At 48.4% G+C, this 24,915-nt stretch overlaps 1 protein-coding gene across 4 annotated transcripts in view; it reads right to left on the bottom strand.

Moving 5' to 3' along the window:
• RAP1GAP2 (RAP1 GTPase activating protein 2) overlaps positions 1–24,915 on the bottom strand; it is a 152,445-nt gene that overhangs the window by 69,709 nt on the left and 57,821 nt on the right. For all 4 annotated transcript variants that reach the window (XM_038759488.1, XM_038759490.1, XM_038759491.1 and 1 more), the window contains one exon: positions 1,138–1,222. In XM_038759488.1, coding sequence (XP_038615416.1) covers positions 1,138–1,222 — 85 coding nt within the window. The remainder of the gene's footprint in view (positions 1–1,137; positions 1,223–24,915) is intronic.

Below are 24,915 nucleotides of genomic sequence, written 5' to 3'. Positions count from 1 at the left end.
TTGTTTATTGTTGTACTGGACTTTCCTAAACACTTAGTACAGTGCTCTGCACACAGTAAGTGCTCAATAAATACATTTGAATGAATATCCACTAACTCTATTGCACTCTCCCAAATTCTAAGTCCAGTGGTCTGCACACAGTGGACTGTAAGTTCCTTGAGGGCAGAGATCTTGTATACTAACTCCACTGAACTGTCCCACATAATTCACAGTAGGTGCTCAATAAATATTTCCAACTGATGAGGGGGTGTCTTCATGGCGAGGTTGGTATCCATGTTGGGGAGAGGGAGAAGGGAGGATCTTCCCCAGACCTTCCCCAGACTGAGCAAATAACATCCCAAAGTCAAGGGGGGCCACAATCTAGCAGTTGAGGGGTCTCCAGGCCCACAGCTTCCCCTCTGCCAACAGACCCATGAAATGCCCCCTCTGGCCCCGAGGCAGGGAAGAGTAAATGATGCACTGTGCTCAGGGGCTGGTAAGAGTGTGTCTCTCCCTCCTCCTCGGCTCTCACCCTTCTGTAGCAGATCTGACCTCAGGTGACCCAATTTGAGTCCGGGGGCAGAATGCCCACCAGATTGTTGATGGGAGCAGTATGGGAGACTGATCCGAGACATCGGCAAAGATAAGGGACTCTCGTGTTTGTCTTCTCCCTCCCAAGGGCAGAGCAGGGGCCTTTGGGAGAACCAGACAGACAGAACCAAGAATTGGTGGGCAACAGATGTGTCTCTTGCCTTTCCCAAGAGCAAACTGAGGCGGGGGTAGGGGGTGTCTATCGACTGGTCTCCCCCACCTCCACCCAAACTTGGCAATGACTGTTTCCACTAATTGTCAGGCACCATCTCTGAGCTCTGTTTTCAGAACTCCGCCCATTCGATCCCCACTTCACCCCAACTCCTGGACTTCTCCAAAAGACTTTCCAACCCAGGAGGGCCTTAACTGGCTGTTGTCTCCATATCTGTCAAAGTGCTCCAGCCCTCCAGATGAAGGCCCCCCCAGGGATATGGGAGACAGGGAGTTGTCCATGAGAGGAGGGTTGACGTGTGGGTCAGAGGGGAGATCCCCACACACACCCCAACACACACACCACCACCCTCCCCAAATCAGAATCCCACAAAATCTCTCTCTCAAGTCACTTACCTTCATGGTTGGGGGCGCCGTGAGGGGAGGGGAAAGAGGTCCATCTGAAAGGGGTGCATCAGAATTGTTGGACAGCTCCTGTTTCCTGAAAGACCAAAGCACAGTCCAGTGAACCCCGGAGGCTCAGCCTTCCACTTTCTGGGAACAAAGGGGCCGGCTGAAGTGAGGGGGAAGGAGGAAATCACATTTGGGCCTTACTCCATTTTGCAGTCAGTGAGATCCCGGGGTCCGCAGATGAGCACGCTCAGTCAGGCCAATACATGAAGGGTAGTGGGACCCCCAGGGGTTGGGAAGGAGAGGGGCTCTCTCTGCGTCTCTCCCCAGGCCCTGGCTCCTCAAGACAAGAGCCTGGAAGGGCGGTCACCTGCTGCACGGGCTGCAGGTGAAACTCATCCCAGGTAATGTCCCACCGGCTTGGGATGGAGGAGCGGCAGATAAATAGAGTTGCGTTTCTACGGCAACACAATTGCGACAACTTTTTCTTTTCCCCTCTCGGCCAGCCCCACCCCTCCCCCTCAACTCCATCTGGCCTCTGCTATTGACTGAGGAGTGTTTGTGCACAGTCCCCTCTCTCCAGCTTGCAGGAGGAAGTGCGGTCTGTTTGGTGTGGAAAAAAAAGCCACCATTGCAAGTGTTATACAACACTCTCATCCCACCCCACTCAGCACCCAGAAACTGGCCAGGTGGAAAAATGAGAAGAAAAACACCAGTGCGTCCAGCTCCCCAACTTCGGCTCGCTTTCCTCAAGGGTCCAGTTCTGAAGTGGGAAGGACTGGGCATCGCTGCTGACCCTTCTGTCTTCATCTGCATTGCCTTCACTTGCCTCCTTTATTCATCTCCCCTCCCAGCCCCACAGCACTTATGTCCATATCTGTCATTTATTTATACGAATGCCTGTCTCCCCCTTTAGATTGTATGTCCATATCTGTCATTTATTTATTTATACGAATGTCTGTCTCCCCCCTTTAGACTGTAAGCTCGTTGTGGGCAGGGAATGTGTCTCATATTGTTGTGTTGTTCTCTCCCCAGCAATTAGTACAGTGCTCTGTATACAGTAAGTGCTCAGAAAATACAAGCGACTGACTGGGGAAATCTCAACCCTAAGGGATAATGAGGTTCGCCACGCTGAACCCCACTTCAGGATCCTCTACCTGAGTGATGCTTCCGCTGATCAGCGGTCACCCTCTAGGCCCTGTCCAAAAGGATCACAAATGGTCAGTCTGCCCTGCCCAGCCTTTTCTTCCCATCTACTTCAATTGGAGCTCTCAGGACTGACATCCTACTTGTTGCCCCTCCCCCATCCCTCACACAACTCTTCCACTTGATCGCTGGTATTTTCTGTGGGCAGAGCGCTATACTAGGACTTTGGGAAAAGAACAACATAAGTTGGATGATGCAATCTCTGCCCTCAAGGAGCTTACAGTCAAGTGAGGGCACAGTCAGGCTGGCAATGGGGGTGAAATGGACATGTTCCTTCTAGACGGTAAGCTCCCTGTAACTCTCTTATATTGTACTCTCTGTAGCACTTAGTACAGTGTTCTGGGCACAGTAAGTGCGGAACAAATATGACTGATGTTCCACCACACTCCAGCCTTGCCAGCGGATAGTCAATGGACATCTCCCATCATCTTCAACTTTTGCAAATGCTGGTTGGTCTCTCTCACACTCACACAGCACACCACACACACACACACACACCCTACTGAGAGCTCACCTCCTCCAGGAGGCCTTCCCAGACTGAGCCCCCTTTTTCCTTTCCTCCTCCCCATCCCCCCGGCCCTACCTCCTCCCCCTCCCCACAGCACCTGTATATATGTTTGTACAGATTTATTACTCTATTTTACTTGTACATATTTACTATTCTATTTATTTTGTTAATGATGTGTATCTAGCTTTACTTCTATTTATTCTGATGACTTGACACCTGTCCACATGTTTTGTTTTGTTGTCTGTTTCCCCCTTCTAGACTGTGAGCCTGTTGTTGGGTAGGGATGATCTCTATATGTTGCCAACTTGTACTTCCCAAGTGCTTAGTACAGTGCCCTGCACACAGTAACTGCTCAATAAATATGATTGAATGAATGAACACACACAGACGTGCACTGCCTGGCAGGCTGAGGGTGCAGTCTGGCATGATGGTGAATGATTAGGAAAGCCAAGAACACTTAGTGGGCAGATCGCCTATGGAGCTCAGAGCTTTCAAGAACTAGGACATGACTAGCCAGGGGCCAATCCACGCAACCAGAGACACAGATGCAAACCAGACTGTGGCTTGGAGCAGTAGTGACCGCCCTCCCACACTCCGCACCCCCTGTCCCTACTCCAACAGGGAGAACTGGCCTGTCCTGCTCTTGGCCATAGCAGCTAAGACATTCAGGCTCCCAGCTGCTCAGGTGAGTAGGGACCTGGCATGTCTGGCTTTGAAGAATTCCCTCAGTCCTGCCAGCTCCCTTCCTCGAGAAGCAGCTGGACTTGGTAGAAAAAGCACGGGCTTGAGAGTCAGGAGACCAGGATGCTAATCCCGGCTCCACCATTTGCCAACTGTATGACTTTGGGAAAGTCACTTCTCTGGGCCTCAGTTTCCTCATCCATAAAATGGGGATTCAATATCCATTCTCCTTCTTGCAGAATATGAGCACCATGCAGGCCAGGGACAGGATCCAACCTGATTGTCTTGTATCTACCCCGGCACTCAGTATGATGCCTGGCCCATTGTACGCAGTTAAATGCCACAATCAATTAATCTTCCCTTTCTTCCCTGGCTTCAAGGCCCCACCCCCTGGATTTCATATGTGGAAGAGTCTCTGCTCCTCTCCCTGGGCTGTGATTGGAAGAGAAATTTTCTAAGTGAGTTTCACACACGCAGAGCTGGGAATTAGTCCGGCAGGTGTCCTTCCTCTGGCACTTTGTCCCCACTCTTCTGGCCAGTGTGAAGCAGCGTGGCTCAGAGGAAAGAGCACGGGCCTGGATGTCAGAGGTCATGGGCTCTAATCCCAGCTCCGCCATGTGTCAGCTGTGTGACTTTGGGCAAGTCACAACTTCTCTGTGCCTCAGTTCCCTCATCTGGAAAATGGGGATTACGACTGTGAGCCCCATGTGCAACAGCCTGATTACCTTGTATCCCCCCAGCACTTAGAACAGCGCTTGGCACGTAGTAAGTGCTTAACAAATGCCATTATTATTATTATAATTACCCCTTGGTTAAGGGAATTGATCCTAGGAAACTGGGGTCCAGTCTGGCCTCATTAAAACATTGAAAAGAGAAGGGCTTGAATGAGTTCTCTTGCTCAGTATCCCCCAGCACAGCTCAGGGGTCACTCCACAGGTATAAGCAAGACACTGGGGACTCTCCTGAAACAATAATAACTAATAGTATTTGTTAAGCGCTTACTCTGTGTGCCAAGCAGTTTGCTAAACACAGGGGCAGATAGAAAGAGATCATGAGATCAAACACAGTCCCTGTCCCAGCCAGAACTCAGAGTCTAAGGGAAACGGAGAATGGGTACTGAATCCCCATTTTACAGATGAGGAAACTGAGGCACAGAGAAGTGAAGTGACTTGCCCAAAGTCCAATAGCAGGTAAGTGATGGATCCAGAATTAGGACCCAGGTCCTCTGACTCCCAGCCCCATGCTCTTTCCACTAAGCCATGCTGCTTTTCCAGGCAGCAGTGGGATGGACTAGATGACATCCAGAGAAATGCACTGGCCCTAGAGAGTTTAGGGTCTTCTGGACCCTCAATAATGTGGCCTAGTGGAAAGAGCATTGGCCTGGGAGTCAGGGGGACCTGGGCTCTAATCCCAGCTCTGTCACTTGTCTTCTATGTGACCTTGGACAAATCACTTCACTTCTCTGTGCCTCAGATACCTCTGTTAAATGGGGGTTTAAGACTGTGAGCCCTATGTGAGACATGGACTGTGTCCAACCTGATTAGCTTGTATCTACCTAGTATCTACTGTATCTTAATACAGTGCCTAGCACATAATAAGTGCTTAACAAATACCATTAAAAAAAGAGTCAGCCCTCTGGCCCATCCCAACCTCCTGGCTAGCAGCCCAGTATCCGTAGAGGTTCTGAGCTCCACTGGATTATCCCTCTGGGTTCTCCCAAAGGGGGCAGCTCACAGAGGTGAGGGGGGCCAGCAGCCAAACTTCCAGGAGAGGGCCCAGAGCCTGGGTGTCCTGGAGAAAGACCCTGTCTCAGGGGAACCTGGGCCACCCCTCAAATAACCACAGAACACTCTGACTTACAACTCTGCAAACAGAAACAAGATCTTTTCTGGGAAAACAAACCTCAAGGCCATTTGTTTCCAGAAGCCTGTCAGGCAGTCCATTGATCACTAGAGAAAATGCCTTCCACTACCACCCACACCCCACCACCACCCGCCCTCAGAAACACACACACACACACACACACACACACACACACACACACAGAGTCAGCCCAGCTCACATCTGACAATTAGATTCTCTTCTTCACTGGCCTCTCCAGATGCTATTTTGGGGTCAGAAGCAAGAGGCTTAATTCACTTTGCCCACCCCCCACTCTCTCCCCCCACCCCAGAGCTGTCAGGTTAGCACTACAGGAACTGGACCAAAATGACTAGCCACCATCGCTGTTCATCTTGTTTGCCGCACTAATGGGCTCTTTGTTTCCATGGCATCACCAGACCACCGGGACCATCGGCGCACAGAACCTGGCCCCAGACTGGCACTTCCGGACGGGTGTCGCAATGGATGGAGGGGAAAAGAATTGGTGACCAGGATTCCAGGGGACTGGGTCTTCAATTCAGATGGTCAATCTTATTTATTTAGTATTGACTGTGTCCAGATCACTGTACTAAGCGCTTGGGAGAATACAATATGAGACATATTCCCTGCCCACACGAGCTTACAGTCTAGAGGGGGAGACAGAAATCACAGATATGGATGTAAGTTCTGTGGGGCTGGGTGGGGGTATGAATAAAGGGAACAGGTCAGGGTGACATAGAAGGGAGTGGGAGAAGAAAAAAGGAGGGCTTAGGGAAGGCCTCCTGGAAGAGCTGGACCCTCAATAAGGCTTTGAAGCAGAGGGGAGAGTCATTGTCTGTAGTATATGAGGAGGGAGGGCCAAAGGCAGGATGTTGGTGAGAGGTCCAGGGGTGAGATAGACGAAATCAAGGTAAAGTGAGAAGGTTAGCATTAGAGAAGCGAAGGGTGTGGGCTGGGTTGTAGTAGGAGAAAAGTGAGGGGAGGAAGGAGGTGGCAAGGTGATTAAGGGTTTTAAAGGCAATGGTGAGAAGTTTCTGTTTAAATGTGGAGGTGGATGGGCAACCACTGGAGGTTCTTGAAGAGAAGGGAAGCATGGCCTGATTGTTTGCGTGGTTTCCCCCACAAACTTGCAGGCCAAAGGGTTACCTTGGCAACGTGGGCTCCCATGCTACCCCCAAACCCAGTTTGCTCTCTCCCTGGCTGCACAGACTTCTGGCCTGAAAAGTACCCAAAGCCCAAATGGAAAGGAATAATAATAGTAATTATTATTATTATAGTATCTATTATGTGCTTACTATGTATCAAGCACTGCTCTAGACACAGTTCATCAGGTCTGACACAGTCCCTGTTCCACATGGGGCTCATGGTCTAAGTAGGAGGAAGAACAGGTACTGAATCCCCATTTCACAAGTGAGGAAACTGAGGCCCAATGAAGTGATTTGCCCAAGGTGGTCACACAGCAGGCAGAGCTGGGATTAGAACCCAGATGCTCTGACTCCCAGGTTCGTGCTGTTTCCGCTAGGTCACATTGCTTCTCCAAAAAGAACTGAAACGACTATGGATCACTCAAGAGGAACGAGGTTTTCCACTGCAGTGGGAGAAGCTTAGATTAGATAAAAGGAAGGATGACTTCCTCAGGCGGAAGAGTTCAGTGCTGAAGTGTGTTGCCAAGGGGCATCTCCCTCCCTAAAGGATTCCAAAAAGAGAGTTGCTTCTCATACAATTTAGGACGGTGTTAGCCAATGTATGTGACGACTTTTCTTTCTGAGGGTACGCAAGTTCTGAGCTCACTCTGTACAACCACCAGCCCTCCACGGGGAGAGGGAAACAGCAGACAGACCTAGACGAGAGAACCCAAACAACTCTTAAAGGGAAAAAACAAACTTTGACCTGTAAAAACACTTTCACTATTGAAATACCCTAAAGTTATCTAACGTTCAACCAGGATTGGACACTGTACTTCCACCATCTCAAAGTTACACTTGTGGTGGTAGTGGTGGTAACAGGAGGAGGAGGAAGAGAAAAAGGAGTAGAAGGAGGGGAAAGGGAGGAGGAAGGAGAGGAAAAGGAGGAGGAAGGAAAGAAAAAGGAGGAGGAAGGAGAGAAAAAGGAGGAGGAAGGAGAGAAAAAGGAGGAGGGAGGAGAGAAAAAGGAGGAGGAAGAGAAGGAAGAGGAAAAACAGAAAAAGGAGGAAGATGAGCAGGAGAAAGAAGAGAAGAATGAGAAGGAGGTGGAAATGGAAGAGGAGGAAGTGAAGGACAATCAGGGAAGTGAAGACCAACAGTTGATGTCCTGTAGAGAAGAATCAATTTTGGAACCTGAAAGCAGCAGTGGCCATGATCTAACAAAGAGTACTTCATAAGAGCCCCAGTCCTCAGGGCTGTGTGGTGGGAGATGCCCAGGATCAGAAAGACCCACTCCTTGCCTGCCTTCAAGGAGTTTCCAAATGAATGGGGGACATGGAAGTGGCAATGCAGCCCCTGCCCATGGAAACCCACAAACGGGGCCAAAGCAAAGGGTCTCCCAGTCACCTAACCTGTCCCTCAGCCTCAGCAGGAAAGAGATTTGGAGCCATGGTAGGAGTGGCTTGAGGCTGAGCTGAGGGGATAAGAGCTCGTTGTGGGCAAGGAATGTGTCTACCAAATCTGTTGTATTGTACTCTCCCAAGCATTTAATACAGTGCTCTGCACATGGTAAGCTCAATAAATAGCATGGATTGAGCAGAGCTGCTATGAGTAAGGGATAGGAGCAGATGGGATAACAAGAGACCTGAGAGGACAGAGTGGGATGGGAAGTGGGACTGATCAGGGCGGCCCTCTTGGCCCTCTTGCAGGGGATGTGGCCAGAATCAGCTCTCTCTAGGAAGATGGGGCAACTTCCAGCCCGAAGTGTGAGCAGATGGAGAAAATCAGACAGACCATAGAGAACCCCACTTCTCCCCAACACTGCTCTGGGGATTCTCTTAGTCCTGAGGGTCTCTCTCCACTGCAAAGAGTGGACTTTCTTGCTCATAAAAGTGGGGAGGGGGCCCTGGGACACTGGCCACTGTCTAAGGTTTCTCAACATTCTCCAGGCTCCCTAGGAGGGCCTGATTCTAAACCTTGGCTACTGTCTCCCCATTGTGGTTAATCATTGATAACAAGTCAAATAACCTGCAGCTGGAGGGCCAGTTATCACCCCTCTACAGACTCTCTCTGGCCACAGTCCGTGCCCCCAAATTCGCAATAATAATAATAATAATAACTGTGGTATTTGTTAAGTTCTTACTATGTGCCAGGCACTGTATCAAGTGCTGGGGTGAATACAAACTAATCAGGTTGGACACAGTCCCTGTCCCACATCAAGCTCACAGTCTTCTTCCCCATTTTACACATGAGATGCCTGGTGCACAGGGCAGTGAAGTGACTTGCCCAAGGTTATGCAGCAAAGTAGCAGAGGCAAGATTAGAACCCAGGTCCTTCTGACTTCCAGACCCATGCTTTATCTACTAGACCATGCTGCTTCTCAGAAACCTTTCCCTTGCTCTGACAACTTGACACCTGTCCACATGTTTTGTTTTGTTGTCTGTCTCCCCCTTCTAGACTGTGAGTCAATTGTTGGGTAGGGACCATCTCTATATGTTGCCAACTTGTACTTCCCAAGCGCTTAGTACAGTGCTCCGCACACAGTAAGCGCTCAATAAATACAATTGAATGACTGACTCTCCCCTTTCCTACTGCTCCCTCTAAAAAAACCCAGATTCACAAAACCTAAACATCCATCAGCATCGACAGACACTGTAAGCTTCTTGCAGGCAAGAATCTGTCTTCTAATTCTATTTTACCCTCCCAAGTGCTGAAGATAGTACTGTGCACATGGAAGATATTCAATAAATACTACTGATTGTTGAAGAAGGAAAGGGGAAGAGTAGCAAGAGGGAATGGATAAGAAGGAAAAAGAGGAGAGAGAAGAGGAGCAGCAAAGCCCAGGCCTGGGAGTCAGGGGACCTGGATTCTAATCCTGGCTCTGCCATTTGCCTGGTGTGTGACCTTGGGCAAGTCATTTAATTTATCAATGCTTCACTTTCCTCACCTGTAAAGTAGGGATCCAATACTTGTTCTCCTTCCTCAGACCATGAACCCGATGAGAGACAGGGACTGTGACCTGATTATCTTGCATCTACCCCAGTGCTCAGTACTGCTCAGTAGAGAAGCAACGTGGCTCAGTGGAAAGAGCCCGGGCTTTGGAGTCTGGGGTCATGGGTTCAAATTCTGGCTCTGCCAACTGTCAACTCTGTGACTTTGGGCAAGTCACTTAACTTCTCTGTGCCTCAGTTCCCTCATCTGTAAAATGGGGGCTAAGCGCTAAGTGTTAAGCGCTAAGTCTAAGACTAAGACTGTGAGCCCCCCGTGGGACAACCTGGGCCCCTTGTAACCTACCCAGCGCTTAGAACAGTGCTTTGCACATAGTAAGCGCTTAATAAATGCCATCATCATTATTATTATTACTAATTACAGTGTTAGGCACACAGTAAGCATTTAAATAGTATTATTACTACTAGGAGGAGGAGTGAGAACAGGGGAGGAAGCAGGAGAGAAGGAAGGGAGGAGAGAAAAGAGAGGAGGAAGAGGGAAAGGGAAGGAGGAGAAGGGAAAGGGGAGGAGGTGGAGGTGGAAGAAGAGAAGAGGAGGCAGAGGAAGAAAGGATGTGGTCAAAGCCCAGAAGGAAGAGGAAAAGACAGAGGTCAGGAGGCAGGACTGTGCCTTCAGGGCCTTGTGCAAGGATCAGCACTTTGCCTGTTCCTGAGGCTCATGCCAGACCCCCAAATCAGAACTTGCTTCCGACCAGAAAGGGAACCAAAACTGGTCTGTTCTGATCACAAGATCATAAGCCCGTCGCTACTGGGTCAGGTCGGGACAGTTCAGGGCTCCGCCTCTGCCCACAGCAGCAGCAGAAAACCACTGAAGGAGTGGACATCAGGCTGCCCGCCCAGACTTCCGCCTCAACATTTGGAAAAGCCCCACAGAAATTCCTGACCTTCCCAACTTTTACATCTGCAGCCCCTCGAATCCATTACAAGCTGCTCTCCCCTGAATTTATCCACACCTTCTTGAACCCACTGGTGGTACGTCTCTGCCCAAATTCAGAGAGTCCCTTAGAAATGAGAATACTAATTTGCCCCATGTGCACCGTACCCACGCACTTCCCAGGGAACAAACAACTGGAAATTAACTTTGCTCCGGGGTCGGTGGTGAAAACCCAACTGATTTTCTGCAATGGTGCATTCTATCCAGTCCCTTGCCTTGGTTTCCCCTTTCTCCCCCTCTAGACTGGAAGCTTGTTGTGGGCAGGGAATATGTCTGTTTATTGTTGTATTGAATTTTCCCAAGTGCATAGTACAGTGCTCTGTACACAGTAAGCACTCAATTCAATTACTCTTCCCAGCTTCAAAGTCTTATTGAAGGCACATCTCCTCCAAGAGGCCTTCCCTGACTAAGACCCCCACCCGTTCCTCTTCTCCCACTCCCTTCTTGGTGGCCCTGACTTGCTCCCTTTGTTCTTCCCCACTCTCAGCCCTACAGCACTTATGTATATTTCTGTAATGCATTTATTTATATTAATGTCTACCTACCACCTACCCACCTCTAAACTGTAAGCTTGTCATGGGCAGGTACTGTGTCTGTACTGTTGCATTGTACTCTCCCAAGCGCTTAGTACAATACTCTGTACACAGTAAGCACTTAATACAATTGAATGAATGACTAAATAAATGTGATTGACTGACAAAGATGAACAGTTCCAATGAAACAGTGACAAAACCTGAAAAGGAGGAGAAGCAGCGTCTAGGGAAGTGCCTCCACTCAAGTTACTGCCGAGACGTCCAAGTCCCTGGAGCAAAGAACGGTTTGCTGAGCTGACTTCCTTCTTAGCCTGGGCATTGGAAATTTACAACTCAGCCTGCCTCTAGAGAACTTCTGACACATAAGCCACAAACGTTTCTTAAATGCCAGAACTCAACAGGAGGGGTGCAGAGAAGAGGGAAGAAAAGGGGGGAAAAGATAAGAAGGGAGTTACTGAACCTAGGTTCTAATCTTGGCTCTGGGTGACCTCGGGCAAGTCATTTAAATTCTCATTGCTTCAGTTACCTCAACTGTAAAATGGGAATTCAATATCTGCTCTCCCTTCCGTTTAGACTGTGAGCCCCATGGGGAGAGGGACTGTACCTGATGAGACAGTACTGATTATACCCCATCACTTATCACAGTGCTTGGCACACAGTAAGCCCTTAACAAAATACTATCATTTTTGTTTTTGGAAAGAACATTACTCTTCCCCTGCTCTGGAAATCAGGAGTCTCAGTTCTAGGCCAGTTCTCCCTTTAGTTGCCAAAACTGGAAGAAGGCAGCACAGGCCCTTTGCCAAGCATGGCGTCCCTTGCCCATCTACTCTGCCCCAGTGGGAACACGGCTGTCAATGGTGGGAGAGGGTGAGCTGGCCCAGTGCAAGCCACTAGCACTATAATCAATCCCTCCATGCGGGTTCTTTCATTCAATCATATTGATTGAGTGCTTACTGTGTGCAGAGCACTGTGCTAAGTGCTTGAGAAAGTACACTACAACAATAAACAGACACATTCCCTGCCCACAACGAGCTTACAGTCTAGAAGGGAGCTGACAGTCTAGCCTCAGGACGGAGACTTCATGTGACAGACATCTGCATCAACTAGGAAAACAGGTCTAATAATAATAACGATGGTATTTATTAATAATAATGATGGCCTTTGTTACGTGCTTACTGTGTGCAAAGCACTGTTCTAAGTGCTGGGGGAGATACAAGGTGATCAGGTTGTCCCAAGTGGGGCTCACAGTCTTAATCCCCATTTTACAGATGAGGTAACTGAGGCCCAGAGAAATTAAGTGACTTGCCCGAAGTCACACAGCTGACAAGTTGCAGAGCTGGGTTAGAACCCATGACCTCTGGCTCCCAAGCCCGTGCTCTTTCCACTAAGCCACGCTGAAGCTTTTACTATGTGCTAGGCACTGTACTAAGCAATTGGGTGGATCCAAGAAAATCAGGTTGGACACAGTCCCTCTCTCACTTGGGGCTCACAGTCTTGATCCCCATTTTACAGATGAGGTAACTGAGGCACAGAGAAGTGCCAGCAAAAAAGTAGCAGAACCGGGATTAGAACCCTTGGCCTTCTGACTCCCAGGCCCATGCCCTATCCACTAGGCCAAGGGATCTCAAAGAGGCATGGGGGTGGCTATGGTATTTCTTAAGTGCTTACTATGTGCCAGGCACTGTACTACATACTGGGGTCGTTACAAGCTATTCAGGTTGGACGTAATCCATGTCCCAAACAGGGCTCACAGTTTTCATCCCCATTTTATAGATAAGGTAACGGAGGTCCAGAGAAGTGAAGTGACTTGGCCAAGGCTACCCTGCCAACAAGTGGCACAGCTGGAATTAGAACCCAGATTCTTCTGACTCCCAGGCCCATACTCTTTTCACTAGGCCAGACGTACTTCCAAATCACTATGGGAGTCAGAATCTGGAGCTGGATGGGCCACCGTCTGTCCTCAAGGACCAATCGGCACCAGGTATTCCCAGCCCCAAATCTATGTCCTTACCTGGGTTCCAGAGACTCACCCTCAGGGATCAAATGGCTAAAGTTTCTGGAGCCCACAGGGGCATCTGATGAGCAACGAGACTCTTGCCGGAAGCCAGAACTCAAAGGAAAATGAAATCAATGTCAAGTGGGAGATAAACCAATGTCTCTGCCTGACCTCCATCTGGACTCCCAGAGACAGAAGCGGGAATTAATGGAGATTAAAAGGGAATTTTAGTGCAGGGGGGGTGGGGAAAAAAATATCTATTGATGCAGCTGAAGCTCTTGCTAATCCCAGAATCTAGTAGAAAAACAAGAGTCTTATTCTTGAAGGGCAAAATGGCTGCAGGCAGGTGACATGGAAAACACTTTGGCCTCCAGGGTGGGACTCCGTTCAAAAGACGGTTTTACGGAGAAGGGCAGTTGGGCAGCTGGGTAACAATAATGAATAATGATTAAGATACTTGTTAAGCCTTTACTATGTGCCAAGCACTGTGGTAGATACAAGGTAATCAGGTTGGGCACAGTTTCTGTCCCACAGTGAGCTCACACTCTTAACCCCCATTTTTAGCAGATGAGGTAACTGAACCACAGAGAAGTTAAGTGGCTTGCCCAAGGTCACACAGCACACATGTGGCAGAGTCAGGATTAGAACCCCGGTTCTTCTGACTCCCAGCCCCATGCTCTATCCACTAAGTCACACTGCAGTCTCTGTGGGTGGCTGTTTACAATAACAATAATAATAATAATAACAGTATCTGTTAAGCATTTACTATGGACCAGGCACCACACTAAGAGCTGGGGTGGATACAAGCAAATTGGGTTGGACATAGGCCCTGTCCTACCTGGGGCCCAAAGTCTTAATCCCCATTTCACAGATGAGGTAACAAAGGCAGAGAGAAGTAAAGTGACTTGCCCAAGGTCACAGAGCAGACAAGTGACAGAGCTAGGATTAGAACCCATGACCTTCTAATTCCCAGGCCCATGCTCTATCCACTACACCAAACTGCTTCTATTCTCTATGCTGTGCCCCAGAATGATGATGATGACAATAAGAATAGTGATATCTGCTAAACAGTTCTTATGTGCCAGCGTTCTAAGCACTGGGGTAGATACAAGCTAACGAGGTCAGACCCAGTTGCAGTCCCACATGGGGCTCACAGTCCAAAAGGGTGGGAGAACAGGTATGGAATCCCTGTTTTACAGGTGAGCAAACTGAAACCCAGAAAAATTAAGGGACTTGCCCAAGGTTACCCAGCAGGCAAGGAACAGAATTGGGATAATAATTCATCAATGTGGTATGTGTTAAGTGATTACTATGTGTCAAGCACTGTACTAAGCCCTAGGGTGGATACAAGATAATTAGGACCCACATGGAGCTCACAGTTTAAGAAGAACAGGTATTGAACCCCCATTTATAGAGCAGGCAAGAAGCAGAACCAGGATAATTAATCATTGCGGTATTTGTTAAGCACTAGAGTCTCCTAAATCATATGGGCTACAAATAAAGGAGAGCGGAGGGAAACACCTCCCAGAGTTGTTCTGAGGAACCTCAAAAAGTCAATTCCAAAACCATCAGACCCTCTCACAGAGGAGCGGGGTTTTTCTGGTTTTCCAATTAATTTGTTGGGTTCTTCCTATAGGCTCCAAGATAAAAGAATTCTCCAGCTAGGCCACCAGAGAGTAGTAGTAGAAGTAGAAGAGGAAGATGAGGGAAGCCACTATGTAGCTGCCATTGTGTTGTGTTGGATGCTGGGAGATTAGTCTTCATGCATTTCACACAAATAGTAACAATAATAATTGTATTTGTTAAGTGCTTACTATGTGCCAGACCCTGTACTATGCGCTAAATTGGACACAAGGAAATCGGGTTGGACACGGTGCCCATCCCATGTAGGGCTCTCAGTCTTAATCCCCATTTTACAGATGTTGTAACTGAGGCCCAGAGAATACTACTAATAATAATGATGGCATTTGTAAAGTGCTTACTATGTGCAAAGCACTGTTCTAAGCGCTGAGCAAAGCGACTTGCCCAAGGTCACACAGCGGACAAGTGGCGGAATTAGAACCCATGTCCTCTGACTCCCAAGCCTGTGCTCTAGCGCTTAGAATATGCCTGGCAAATAGCGCTTAACAAATACCACAATTATTGTTACTATTATTAAGGTCACACAGCAATTAATCGGCAGTGTCAGGATTAGAACCCAAGTCCTTTTGACTCCCAGGCCTGTGCCCTCTCCACTAGGCCAAGCTAATCTCAACTTACTGAGCGCTTCCTGTGTGCAGAGTCCACTATCCAGAGTTGGTAGATGTGATACTTGTCCTCAAGGAGCTTCCAATCTTCCAATCCCATGGCTGTCCTCCCCTCCTTACCGCCCAACACAAAGACCTTCCCCTGCCCATCATCTGTATATATATGTGTATGTATATATATATATATATATATATATATATATATATATATATTTGTAATTTATGTATCTATTTATATTGTCTGTCTCTCCCTCTACACTGTGAGCTCATTGTGGGCAGGAATGTGTCTGTTATTACAGTGTACCCTCCCAAGCACGTAGTAAAGTGCTTTGCACACATTAAGCACTCAATAAATACAATTGAATGAATGAATCACATAGGAAAGGTCCAGTCACCCAAGGGGCATCTCTCCACTTGCCAAAGAAAGCCCAAGGTAGACGCCACTTGGACATCCTACGCTATCCCCACCCTGGAGCTTAAACCTCCCAAAGGAATCAACACGAGGCAGCTCAAACAGTACCTCAAACAGGGGACCCCCCCCCCCCCCTCCACAACAACCTTTCCTTTGATATTTGGGAGGCCTTTTGTCCTATCAGTACCCTGGAAATCTGCATTTGGATAGGGTCTCCAGTCACTTCCCAAAGACCAAGAGAGAACAGCAAAAAAAAAAAAAAAGTCAGGCAGAGCATGAACCCACCAGCCTGGATCTGCCACTTCCTTTCTGGGGGCAGATTTGCAAGGCGGGAACTCGGCACAAGTGACAGGCTACACAAGGAAGCAGCAGTTATTAATGCCTCTAGAGCTTCGAGAGAGGGAAAAAAAATCAATAGGCTTGTAGGACCAACAATTTCACCAATATAGGTGGTGATGTATGATGAGAGAGCGCCATAAACATCCCTCCTCCCACCAAACTTCCATCTGGAACGCTTCACTCGTGACCGGTTAGGGTCAAGTGGGTGGAGGAAAACAGACAGAGAGGTCAATTCAAACTCTGGACTCTCCCACGCGCTTAGGACAGTACTCTGCACATAGTAAGCACTCAATAAACACCAGTGATTGATCAAGTGATGCAAACCCCCTCTCTAAAGATTTTGGGTGTCAGTCTGGAGCTACAGAGGTGCTTGTCAGACTCCCATGGACACACTGGGAAGGAAGTTCTGAGAAGCAGAGACTGCTCCCCCAAACCGGGCCTGGGATGTCCAGGTTCTGAGGGTGTTTGGGGGGGATTTGAAGATGGCACAGCAGTAGGATGGTGGTCATTGTAGATACTCTACCACACGTGACGTTACATGCTAGGAATCCATCAGCCAGAGTAAAGTGATGGCAACGAAAGGATCATTTTACTGATGTGCCAAAGTGAAGGGAGGTGGAGGGTTATGGTATTTAAGCGCTTACTATGTGCCAGACACCGTATTAGGCGCTGGAACAGATATAAGCTAAAGGGGTGGTACACAGTCTCTGCCCCACATGAGGCTCACAGTCTTAATCCCCATTTCACAGATGAGGTAACTGAGGCCCAGAGAAGTGAAGTGACTTGCCCAAGATTACATGGCAGACAAGTGGCAGAGCTGGAATTTGAATCCGGGTCTTTTTGACTTCCAGGCCTGTACCCTAGTGGATAGAGCTCTACCCAGTAGGCCACGCAGGTTCTCTAAGTGACTTGCCCAAGGTCCCACAGTGGACAAGGAACTGAGACGGGTTTAGAACCCAGGTCCTCTGACTCCCAAGCCTAGGCCATGCTGCTGCTTCTTTTGTGGCTTATAGCCTGATGATTCCTCACCAGCTCCTGCTGACATAGAGATCCATAAGGTTCTGCTCACTGAGGAGATTTCTGCCATGAGTTATTTCAAGGTTTTTCATCCCACACTCAAAGGTTTTAAGCCAAGCAAAGGGAGAAAGGAAGGCAGGGGAATAGAAAGGAAGGAGACAGACACACTGATGATCTGCGGTCTGCCAGATGTGGAGTCAGTCAGTCAATTGCATGTAGTGAGTGCTTACTGTGTACAGAGCATTGAACTAAGTGCTAGGGAAAGTACAATAAAAGGTGTGGGGGGGGGGACTTGTCTGGTTTAGGTGGAAGTTCTCTCTGGAGAGTTAACTCTAAGATTGTAGTGAACTCACCCCCTCTAGACTGAAAGCTCATTGTGGCCACTCAGTAAGTCCATTTTATTTACTGAGTGCTTACTATGGGCAGTGAACTGTACTAAGTGCTTGGGAGAGAACAACATAACATAATAGACACATTCCCTGCTCACAATGAGCTTACAGTGTAGAGCAGGGAATGTGTCTACCAACTCTGTTGTAGTCTTCCAAACGCTTAAGTGTTCAATACATATGACTGAATGGGGGGAGGGAGCTGGGGGAAGGGGGTCCAGTCTTTCCTCCCCCAGAGTCCAACCTGGCTAAGCCTCACCTGGGCTATTATGATTATTATTATTATTGTTATTATAAGACCACTTTTTTGGTATTGTTAAGCACTTACTATGTGCCAGGCACTGTACTAAGTGCTGGAGTGGACACAAGGAAATCGGGTTGGACACAGTCCCTGTCCCACATGGGACTCACAGTCTCAATCCCCATTTTCCAGATGAGGTAACTCAGGCACAGAGAAGTTAAGTGACTTGCCCAATGTCACACAGCAGACAAGTGGCAAAGCGGGGTTTAGAATCCATGACGACTTCTCTTTGAGACCCCAGCCACTCCCTCCTCAGACCCCCTTGTTTGATCAGTTTGGGAGACAACCTACTGGCCTGTTCTCCCTCACAATGAGAAGTGATTAAATAAAACTCAGGTGCAATAGTGAGAGCAAACGAAAACTGACTGGGGCTTGATTAGAGCAGGTTCTGAAATATCACCCCCAGCAGCTAAATCATAATCAATACAGGCTCACAATCAATAGCTACTTTATTAACACACAACCATGGCTGTGTGAAACCAAATCTAACAGGATGGGGTAAGTGGGGAAAGCAACTTCCACCGCTTTTACTAAGCCACAGAAGCAGCGTGGCCTAGTGAAAAAAGCATGGGCCTGGAAATCAGAAGGACATGGGTTCTAATACCAGCTCTGCCACGTCTGCTGTGTGACTTTGGGCAAGTCATTTCACTTCTCTGGACCTCAGTTACCTCACCTATAAAATGGGGATTAAGAATGTGAGCCCCATATGGAACAGGGACTGTGTCCAACCTGATTACCTTGTATCTACCCAATGCTTAGAACAGTGTTTGGCACATAGTGAGCACTTAAATACCATAGTTATTGCTATTATTATCTTTCTGCCTCTGCTGCCAGGGGAGAGGATGGTTGGGGTCTTGCAACAGTCATCAGCCCCCTCCTCTGCACATCCCTAGCCAGGCTTCATTTCCCTTCACTCTTCCATCCAAGACCCCCACAGTCCTTAGGCTATGCAGCCTCAGTCTTGCGGACGACTGGACTCTCCCAACATGCTCTCTGAATCTCCCCCGAGCTGCTTGGGGGTGAGAGACGCCTTATCCTTCTTCTCACAGGATAGACAGTTAGAAGCCCTCTAGACTACACGTTCCTTTGGGAAGGGAATGTGCCTACCAAATCTGTTGCAGTGTACTCTCATTCATTCAATCATATTTATTGAGCGCTTACTGTGTGCAGAGCACTGTACTAAGCACTTGGGAAGTACAATTTGGCAACATATAGAGACAGTCCCTACCCAACAACGGGTTTAGTACAGTGCTCTGCCCACAGTAATAATAGTAATTATAGTAATAAATACTACTGACATTGATTAATTGATAATAAAAGCAGAAACCTCTAGGGGAACACAACTAGAATGAGGAGGGAAGGACAGAAGCAAAATGCTCCATGCTGACACCAGTTCGTTCTGCTTTCCGGGAGGTTCTGACTCACCACTCTATGACATTTTGTATGGCTGATGAATAAACTTTTTTTTTAATGGTGTTTCTTAAGCACTTACTATGTGTCAGACACCGTTCTAAGCGCAGGGGTAGATATACTTCTATCAGAATCAGACCTCATCCCACTAGCCCTGAAGAATGAACACTGGTAATATACACCTTCAGCCCCCTCAGCACTCTATATCAGTTTATTTTTTCCTTCACTTGCATCTATTATTTATGTAATAATAATAATAATAATAATAATAATCTTGGTATTTGTTAAGCGCTATGTGACAGGCACTGTTCTTAGTGCAAGCTAACTGGGTGGGACACAGCCCCTGTCAACAGAGGGCTCACAGTCTTACTCCCCATTTTACAAGTGAGGAAACTGAGGCCTAGAGAAGTGAAGTGACTTGCCCAAGGTCACACACGAAGCAAGTGACACAGTTGGGTTTGAATTTAGGACCCCTGACTCCCAGACCCACGTTCCTTCCACTAGACCACGTTGCTTTCCATGCTTCTTGTATATGCTCCTCAAAATACCTGGTGCAAAGTTCTTTATATGGTAAATCCCATTCCTACTAATTTATAGTAGAGGAAACTATCTAGTTGTATAAGTCTTAAACTGTGAACACCATGTGAGACAGGAACTGAGTCTCACATAAAAAGGGCCACTGTTGTCTACCGAAAGGGGGTACGGAGGGGATTTCACTCCCTAAAGTGCAGCAAGGATCCAGGAAACCAATCACCCTTTGCATCAGAAGGCCTGGGTTTTAATCCCAGCTCCACCACTTGCCTGCTGGATGACCTTGGGTGAGTCACTTAACTTCTCTGGGCCTGTTCATCTGTAAAAGGGGAATTCAATACCCATTCTGTCTGCCCGTTAGACCTGAGCTCCACCTAGAACAGGGATGGTGTCAGACCTGATTACCTTGTATCTACCCTAGCACTTAGAACATTGCTTGACATATAGTAATAATAATGATAATAATCATAATTATGATAATAATAATAGTAAGCACTTAAATACCACAATTGTTAGTAGTACTATTATTAAGCAAACCACTAACAAATGAACAGTTTACACCTCTCCATCCACAGCCTTCTGTGAGACGTGATTCACAAAACAGGGAAAAACTCCCAACAATCCAAAGAGGAAAAAGATGGCATTTAGCCACAAATAAGTTTGGCTTTCCTATTCACCCAGCCCAACGGATAAATATGATTCAATGTTAAGAGCGCTGGGTACAAGAATTTGCCATGTATGCTGATTTTTTAATAGCTGTAGGCACCTTATGACTCGAGATTAGATTTGTCCTTTGAACGGAGTAGTTCGTTGGAAGTAAACTCAGTTTCTGCCCTGATGGATTCCTTTTTTTGTTGCTGTTGGTTTATTCTTCTTCCTCCGAGGGCTCAACTCCCAAGATTGCTAGTGATGTTGGAGAGTTCAGGCTCATAAAAGGGAGAAGCCCAGTCTTGGTTCTTTAATGAAAAATACTATGTTGCTATTTCAGGCCAGGTTGCTTCTTGTCATATGAGGAAAAGAAAAAAAAACAGAGAAACACATACTTCAGGATATTGAGCTTTCAATAGAATCTACAGCCCCTCAGGAGAGGCTTGCGATAAGCTGAAGCTCGGCTGCCCCATCCAAAGAGGAAACTGAGGCACTGAGCGGGGAGGAAGCTCCTGATTCAGTGCTTCCTAACAACCTCGTCCCCTCCCCCATGCCTTTAATCTTATGAGATTTAAAGTTTTTCCCAATTTGTCCAGAAAAGTCAATTTTTTGGTATTGATTAACTTCCCTCCGCAATCGCTCTGCTGACCCAAATGTTGTTATGCCCTTTATTAAGCACTTACAACGTGCTAAGTGCTGGGCTAGATACCGGATTTTCAGATTGGACACAATCTCAGTTGCTCACGGAGTTTACATTCTAGTTTACCCCTACTTTACAGGTGAGCAAAATGAGGCCCAGAGAGGTTAAGTGACATGTGCAAGGTCACACAGAGGGCCATGGAAAGAGCTGGGACTAGAACCCAGGTATCTTGACTCCCAATGTGTGGCTCTTTCCCTTAGGCCGTGACCTCTCCTGCTCTTGCCACCCACTTCAGGAAGAGCCTGGTTCCCACCAGGCTAGTTGCCACCCATTGACCATTCATTCATTCATTCAATCGTGTTTATTGAGAGCTTACTGTGTGCAGACCACTGTATACAACAGAGTTGGTAGACACATTTCCTGCAGATTCAAAGAGACCCTGGGAGCTCCTTGGGGTCATAGCAAACTGGGGGACGGGGTTCCACATAGTGTGAAGCAGCGTGGTTCAGTGGAAAGAGTACGGGCTTTGGAGTCAGAGGTCATGGGTTCAAATCCCGGCTCCGCCAACTGTCAGCTGTGTGACTTTGGCCAAGTCACTTCACTTCTCTGGGCCTCAGTTACCTCATCTGTAAAATGGGGATTAAAACTGTGAGCCCCCTGTGGGACAACCTGATCACCTTGTAACCTCCCCAGTGCTTAGAACAGTGCTTTGCACATAGTAAGCGCTTAACAAATACCATCATTATTATTATTATGTCATTGCGCCAGCCTCTAGGGCCAGTGGTGCCCCCTCCCCTGTAGACACCTCTGTATGTAAGAGCAGGGCAGGAAGGATGGATTAATCCTTCTTGGTAAGAGCAGAAAATCACAGGCCTGGGAAGAGTGGGGCCGAGGGTGGGGGGGGGGGGGGGGGGGGGAGGTGGTTCTCTGCAGAGCTGGAAAAAGGTCGATCCCAGGAATTGTGTTAATAAGAGAGTGGCACGGCCAGGTGGGAGGGGGCGGGGGAGCAGAGGGGCATGGAGGGGCCGCAGCTGCTACCAACCCAGCCTGCCTTCTGCTGGCTCTGGCAGATAAAAATTCAATCGCAAATGCTGGGTGAATTTTGGATGCTTAAAAGAAAAGGGAAGAAAATGTCACTTTATCCCCAGGACTAAATCAATTCCTTCCTTTCAATAGGTTAAGTCAACTCCTGGAGCTGGGGCGGACGGGGAGGTGTCGCCCCAGGCCAGGAGTGATAGCTGGAGGGCTCTGCCATTGGCACCAGCTGACCGTTGCCTCCATCTCCCTAGGGTTGGGGGGGGGGGCAGAGAGGAAGAACGAGAGCTACCTGGGGGTGCCCTTCCAGGGTGCTTTGGAGAGGACAGCCTCCCCTCCCCGCTCAGAGACCATCTTAGATTGGCCTGGCCCAAATGTGATGATGATAATAATAATTGTGGTATTTGTTAAGCGCTCACTATATGCCAGCCACTGTACTAAGTGCTGGGGTAGATACAAGGTAATCAGGTAGGATCCAGTCCCTGTCCCATATAGGGCTCACAATCTTCACCCCCATTTTACAGATGAGGGAACAGACACAGAGAAGTGAAGTGACTTGCCCAAGGTCACACAGCAGACATGAGGAGGAGCTGGGCTTAGAACCAAGATCACTCCAGACAGCCCCACTGCCTAGGGGTTCAAAAAGCCCCTCTCAGAAGAAACCCCACCCAGAGAGGTGTGATCTCCCTGTGTCGTGTTCCAAAACTCCAGGGGCTCCTGGATCATCAGGAGCCGATGGGACTATCACTCCCACCTTACAGATGGGGAGAACGAGGCCCAGCAAAGAGCAGCTACGTGGATGGCTTCCCCCGAGGGAGTCAAGGGCGGGATTGGAACAAACACCTTCTGTACCCTGAATCTACCCACTAGACTGTACTGCCTTCATGCAGGAAACTCCAGAGCAGAGACGGGTTCTTTTCAATCGGCCCACCCACCCCAGGGTCTGAAGGGGGGGTAGGGGGGCTCCCTGAGACCCCCTGTCCTTTCCCAAGATGCCCCTGGGACCGTGCCTGGGGGAGTCCCACCCTCTCTCCTGCCAACAATCACCCCACAACCAGTGAGCCAAACAAGCCAGACCAAAACTCAGCAAGAACACAAGGCTGGAGCAGACCCCCAATCGATGGCATTTACTGAGCCCGTATCATGTGCAGGGCACTGTATTAAGTATTTGGAAAAGCACAATACTGCAGAGTTGGTAGGCACATTCCTTGCCCACAATAAACTGACAGTCTAGAGAATCAGGATGGACTCCACCAGCCCTAAGTTTAGAGACCCAGACCATTCATTCAATCATATTTATTGAGCGCTTACTGTGTGCAGAGCACTGTACTAAGCACTTGGGAGAGCGCAATACAACAAGGCACGTTCCCTGCCCACAGTGAGCTCAATGTCTAGTGGGGGAGACAGACATTAATATACACAAATAAATTACAGGTATATACATATATGCTGTGGGGCTGGGAGGGAGGATGAAGTCAGGGTGACACAGAAGGGAGTGGGAAAAGAGGAGAGGAGGGTTTAGTTAGGGAGGGCTTCTGGGAGGGTATGTGCATTCAATAAGGCATATAAGACCTGGAGACCCTCCTCCCATGTGTCTGGGACCACTACTCTTTGCAGGGGAGCCCAGGACAGCACTGGAGTGTCTTTTGCCAGTGATGCTGCCAGCAACACATGCAAGGCCCTGTCTGGGGGCGGGGGGGATCAAAAGCCCCCTCCCACGGACAGCTGGGCCCACTGTCCCATAGGGGAGAACACTGAATGCCTTCGCTTCCACCATCTGCTTCAGACTCCAACTTGCCCCGTGGTCTGCCCTTCACGCAGTGCTCCCAGAAAGCACCTGGCACCAGCCACCTTCAGCCACGGACCATACATACCTGGGATATGGCTGAAATAAGCCAGGGTCAACCCTGCAGATTTAAACTAGCTTGGAAAAGTGAGGGGGGTGGTGCAGGGAGTGAGGGAAAGAGATGGAGAGAGGAGAAAGAGTGAGATAGTGGGGCAAAGAAAGAGGGAAAGAAAAAGAGATGGGGAGAGATAGAGGGAGAAACACAGGGATGGGGGAGAGAGGCAGTACTTGAAACAGAGGGTGAGAAGTAGAGACAGGGTAAGTCAGAGAAATGGGAAGATGAGAGATGGAAGGCAGAAAGACAGAGACAAGGATGGAGACAGAGACAGAAACAGAGACAGAACACTGAGGGACAGAGGATGAGAAGGAGTCAGGTGAGACAGAAAAGGAGACAGAAAGAGCTAGGGAAGGAAAACTAGAAGGAAAGAGATAGAAGATATAGGGGGAAGGAGAGGCAGAGAGACAGAGAGAGAGAGAAGTGGAGTGATAGAGGGAAAGAGAAGTAGAGGAGGGAGAGTCAGAGAGCAGGGAAAGAGAGAGTTGAAGAGGCAGAAAATGAGAAAAAAGCAACAGAAAAAGCCCGAACTTTTTTATGGCTGAAGTGGAGCAGACGCTTACAAAATCCCAAGAAGTCTACTTCAAAATTCAAGTTGCAGAGAAATAAATGTGATCAACCATGGAAAGCCACTGTGCCGGGCCCTGGAGGAAATGGACAAAGAGTGGACCATCAACAGCCCCTAATCTACCCTCCCAAGGATGCAAGTTAGTGGCAGAAAAGCTGTCCTGCCAAGCCGCACACAGAAGTAGTAGCCGTGTAGCTGGGCCCGCAAACTTAACATGGCAAAGAGCTTTACAAGCCACCTCCCTATAACGCTCCAGGATCGTATCCCTGCCCTTCCTCGATTCAGGGCCTGGACAGGTCCTCGGGCTTCGCCCCCCGACAAAACCCCCAGCAACAACCAGCTGCCCTCACCCAAATTCAAGCTCCCACTTCCAGACACCCCATAACGGGGCCCAGACCTGAAACCATCCTTGCTCACTTAAAAAAATTCATCAACTGCCCCTGGGACTGTGTCCAACCCGATTACCTCGTATCTACCCAGCGCTTAGAATAGTGCCTGGC

This window comes from Tachyglossus aculeatus, chromosome 17, assembly GCF_015852505.1.
Source record: "Tachyglossus aculeatus isolate mTacAcu1 chromosome 17, mTacAcu1.pri, whole genome shotgun sequence".
NCBI lineage: Eukaryota > Metazoa > Chordata > Mammalia > Monotremata > Tachyglossidae > Tachyglossus > Tachyglossus aculeatus.
This window is presented reverse-complemented; position numbering and strand designations above follow the sequence as displayed.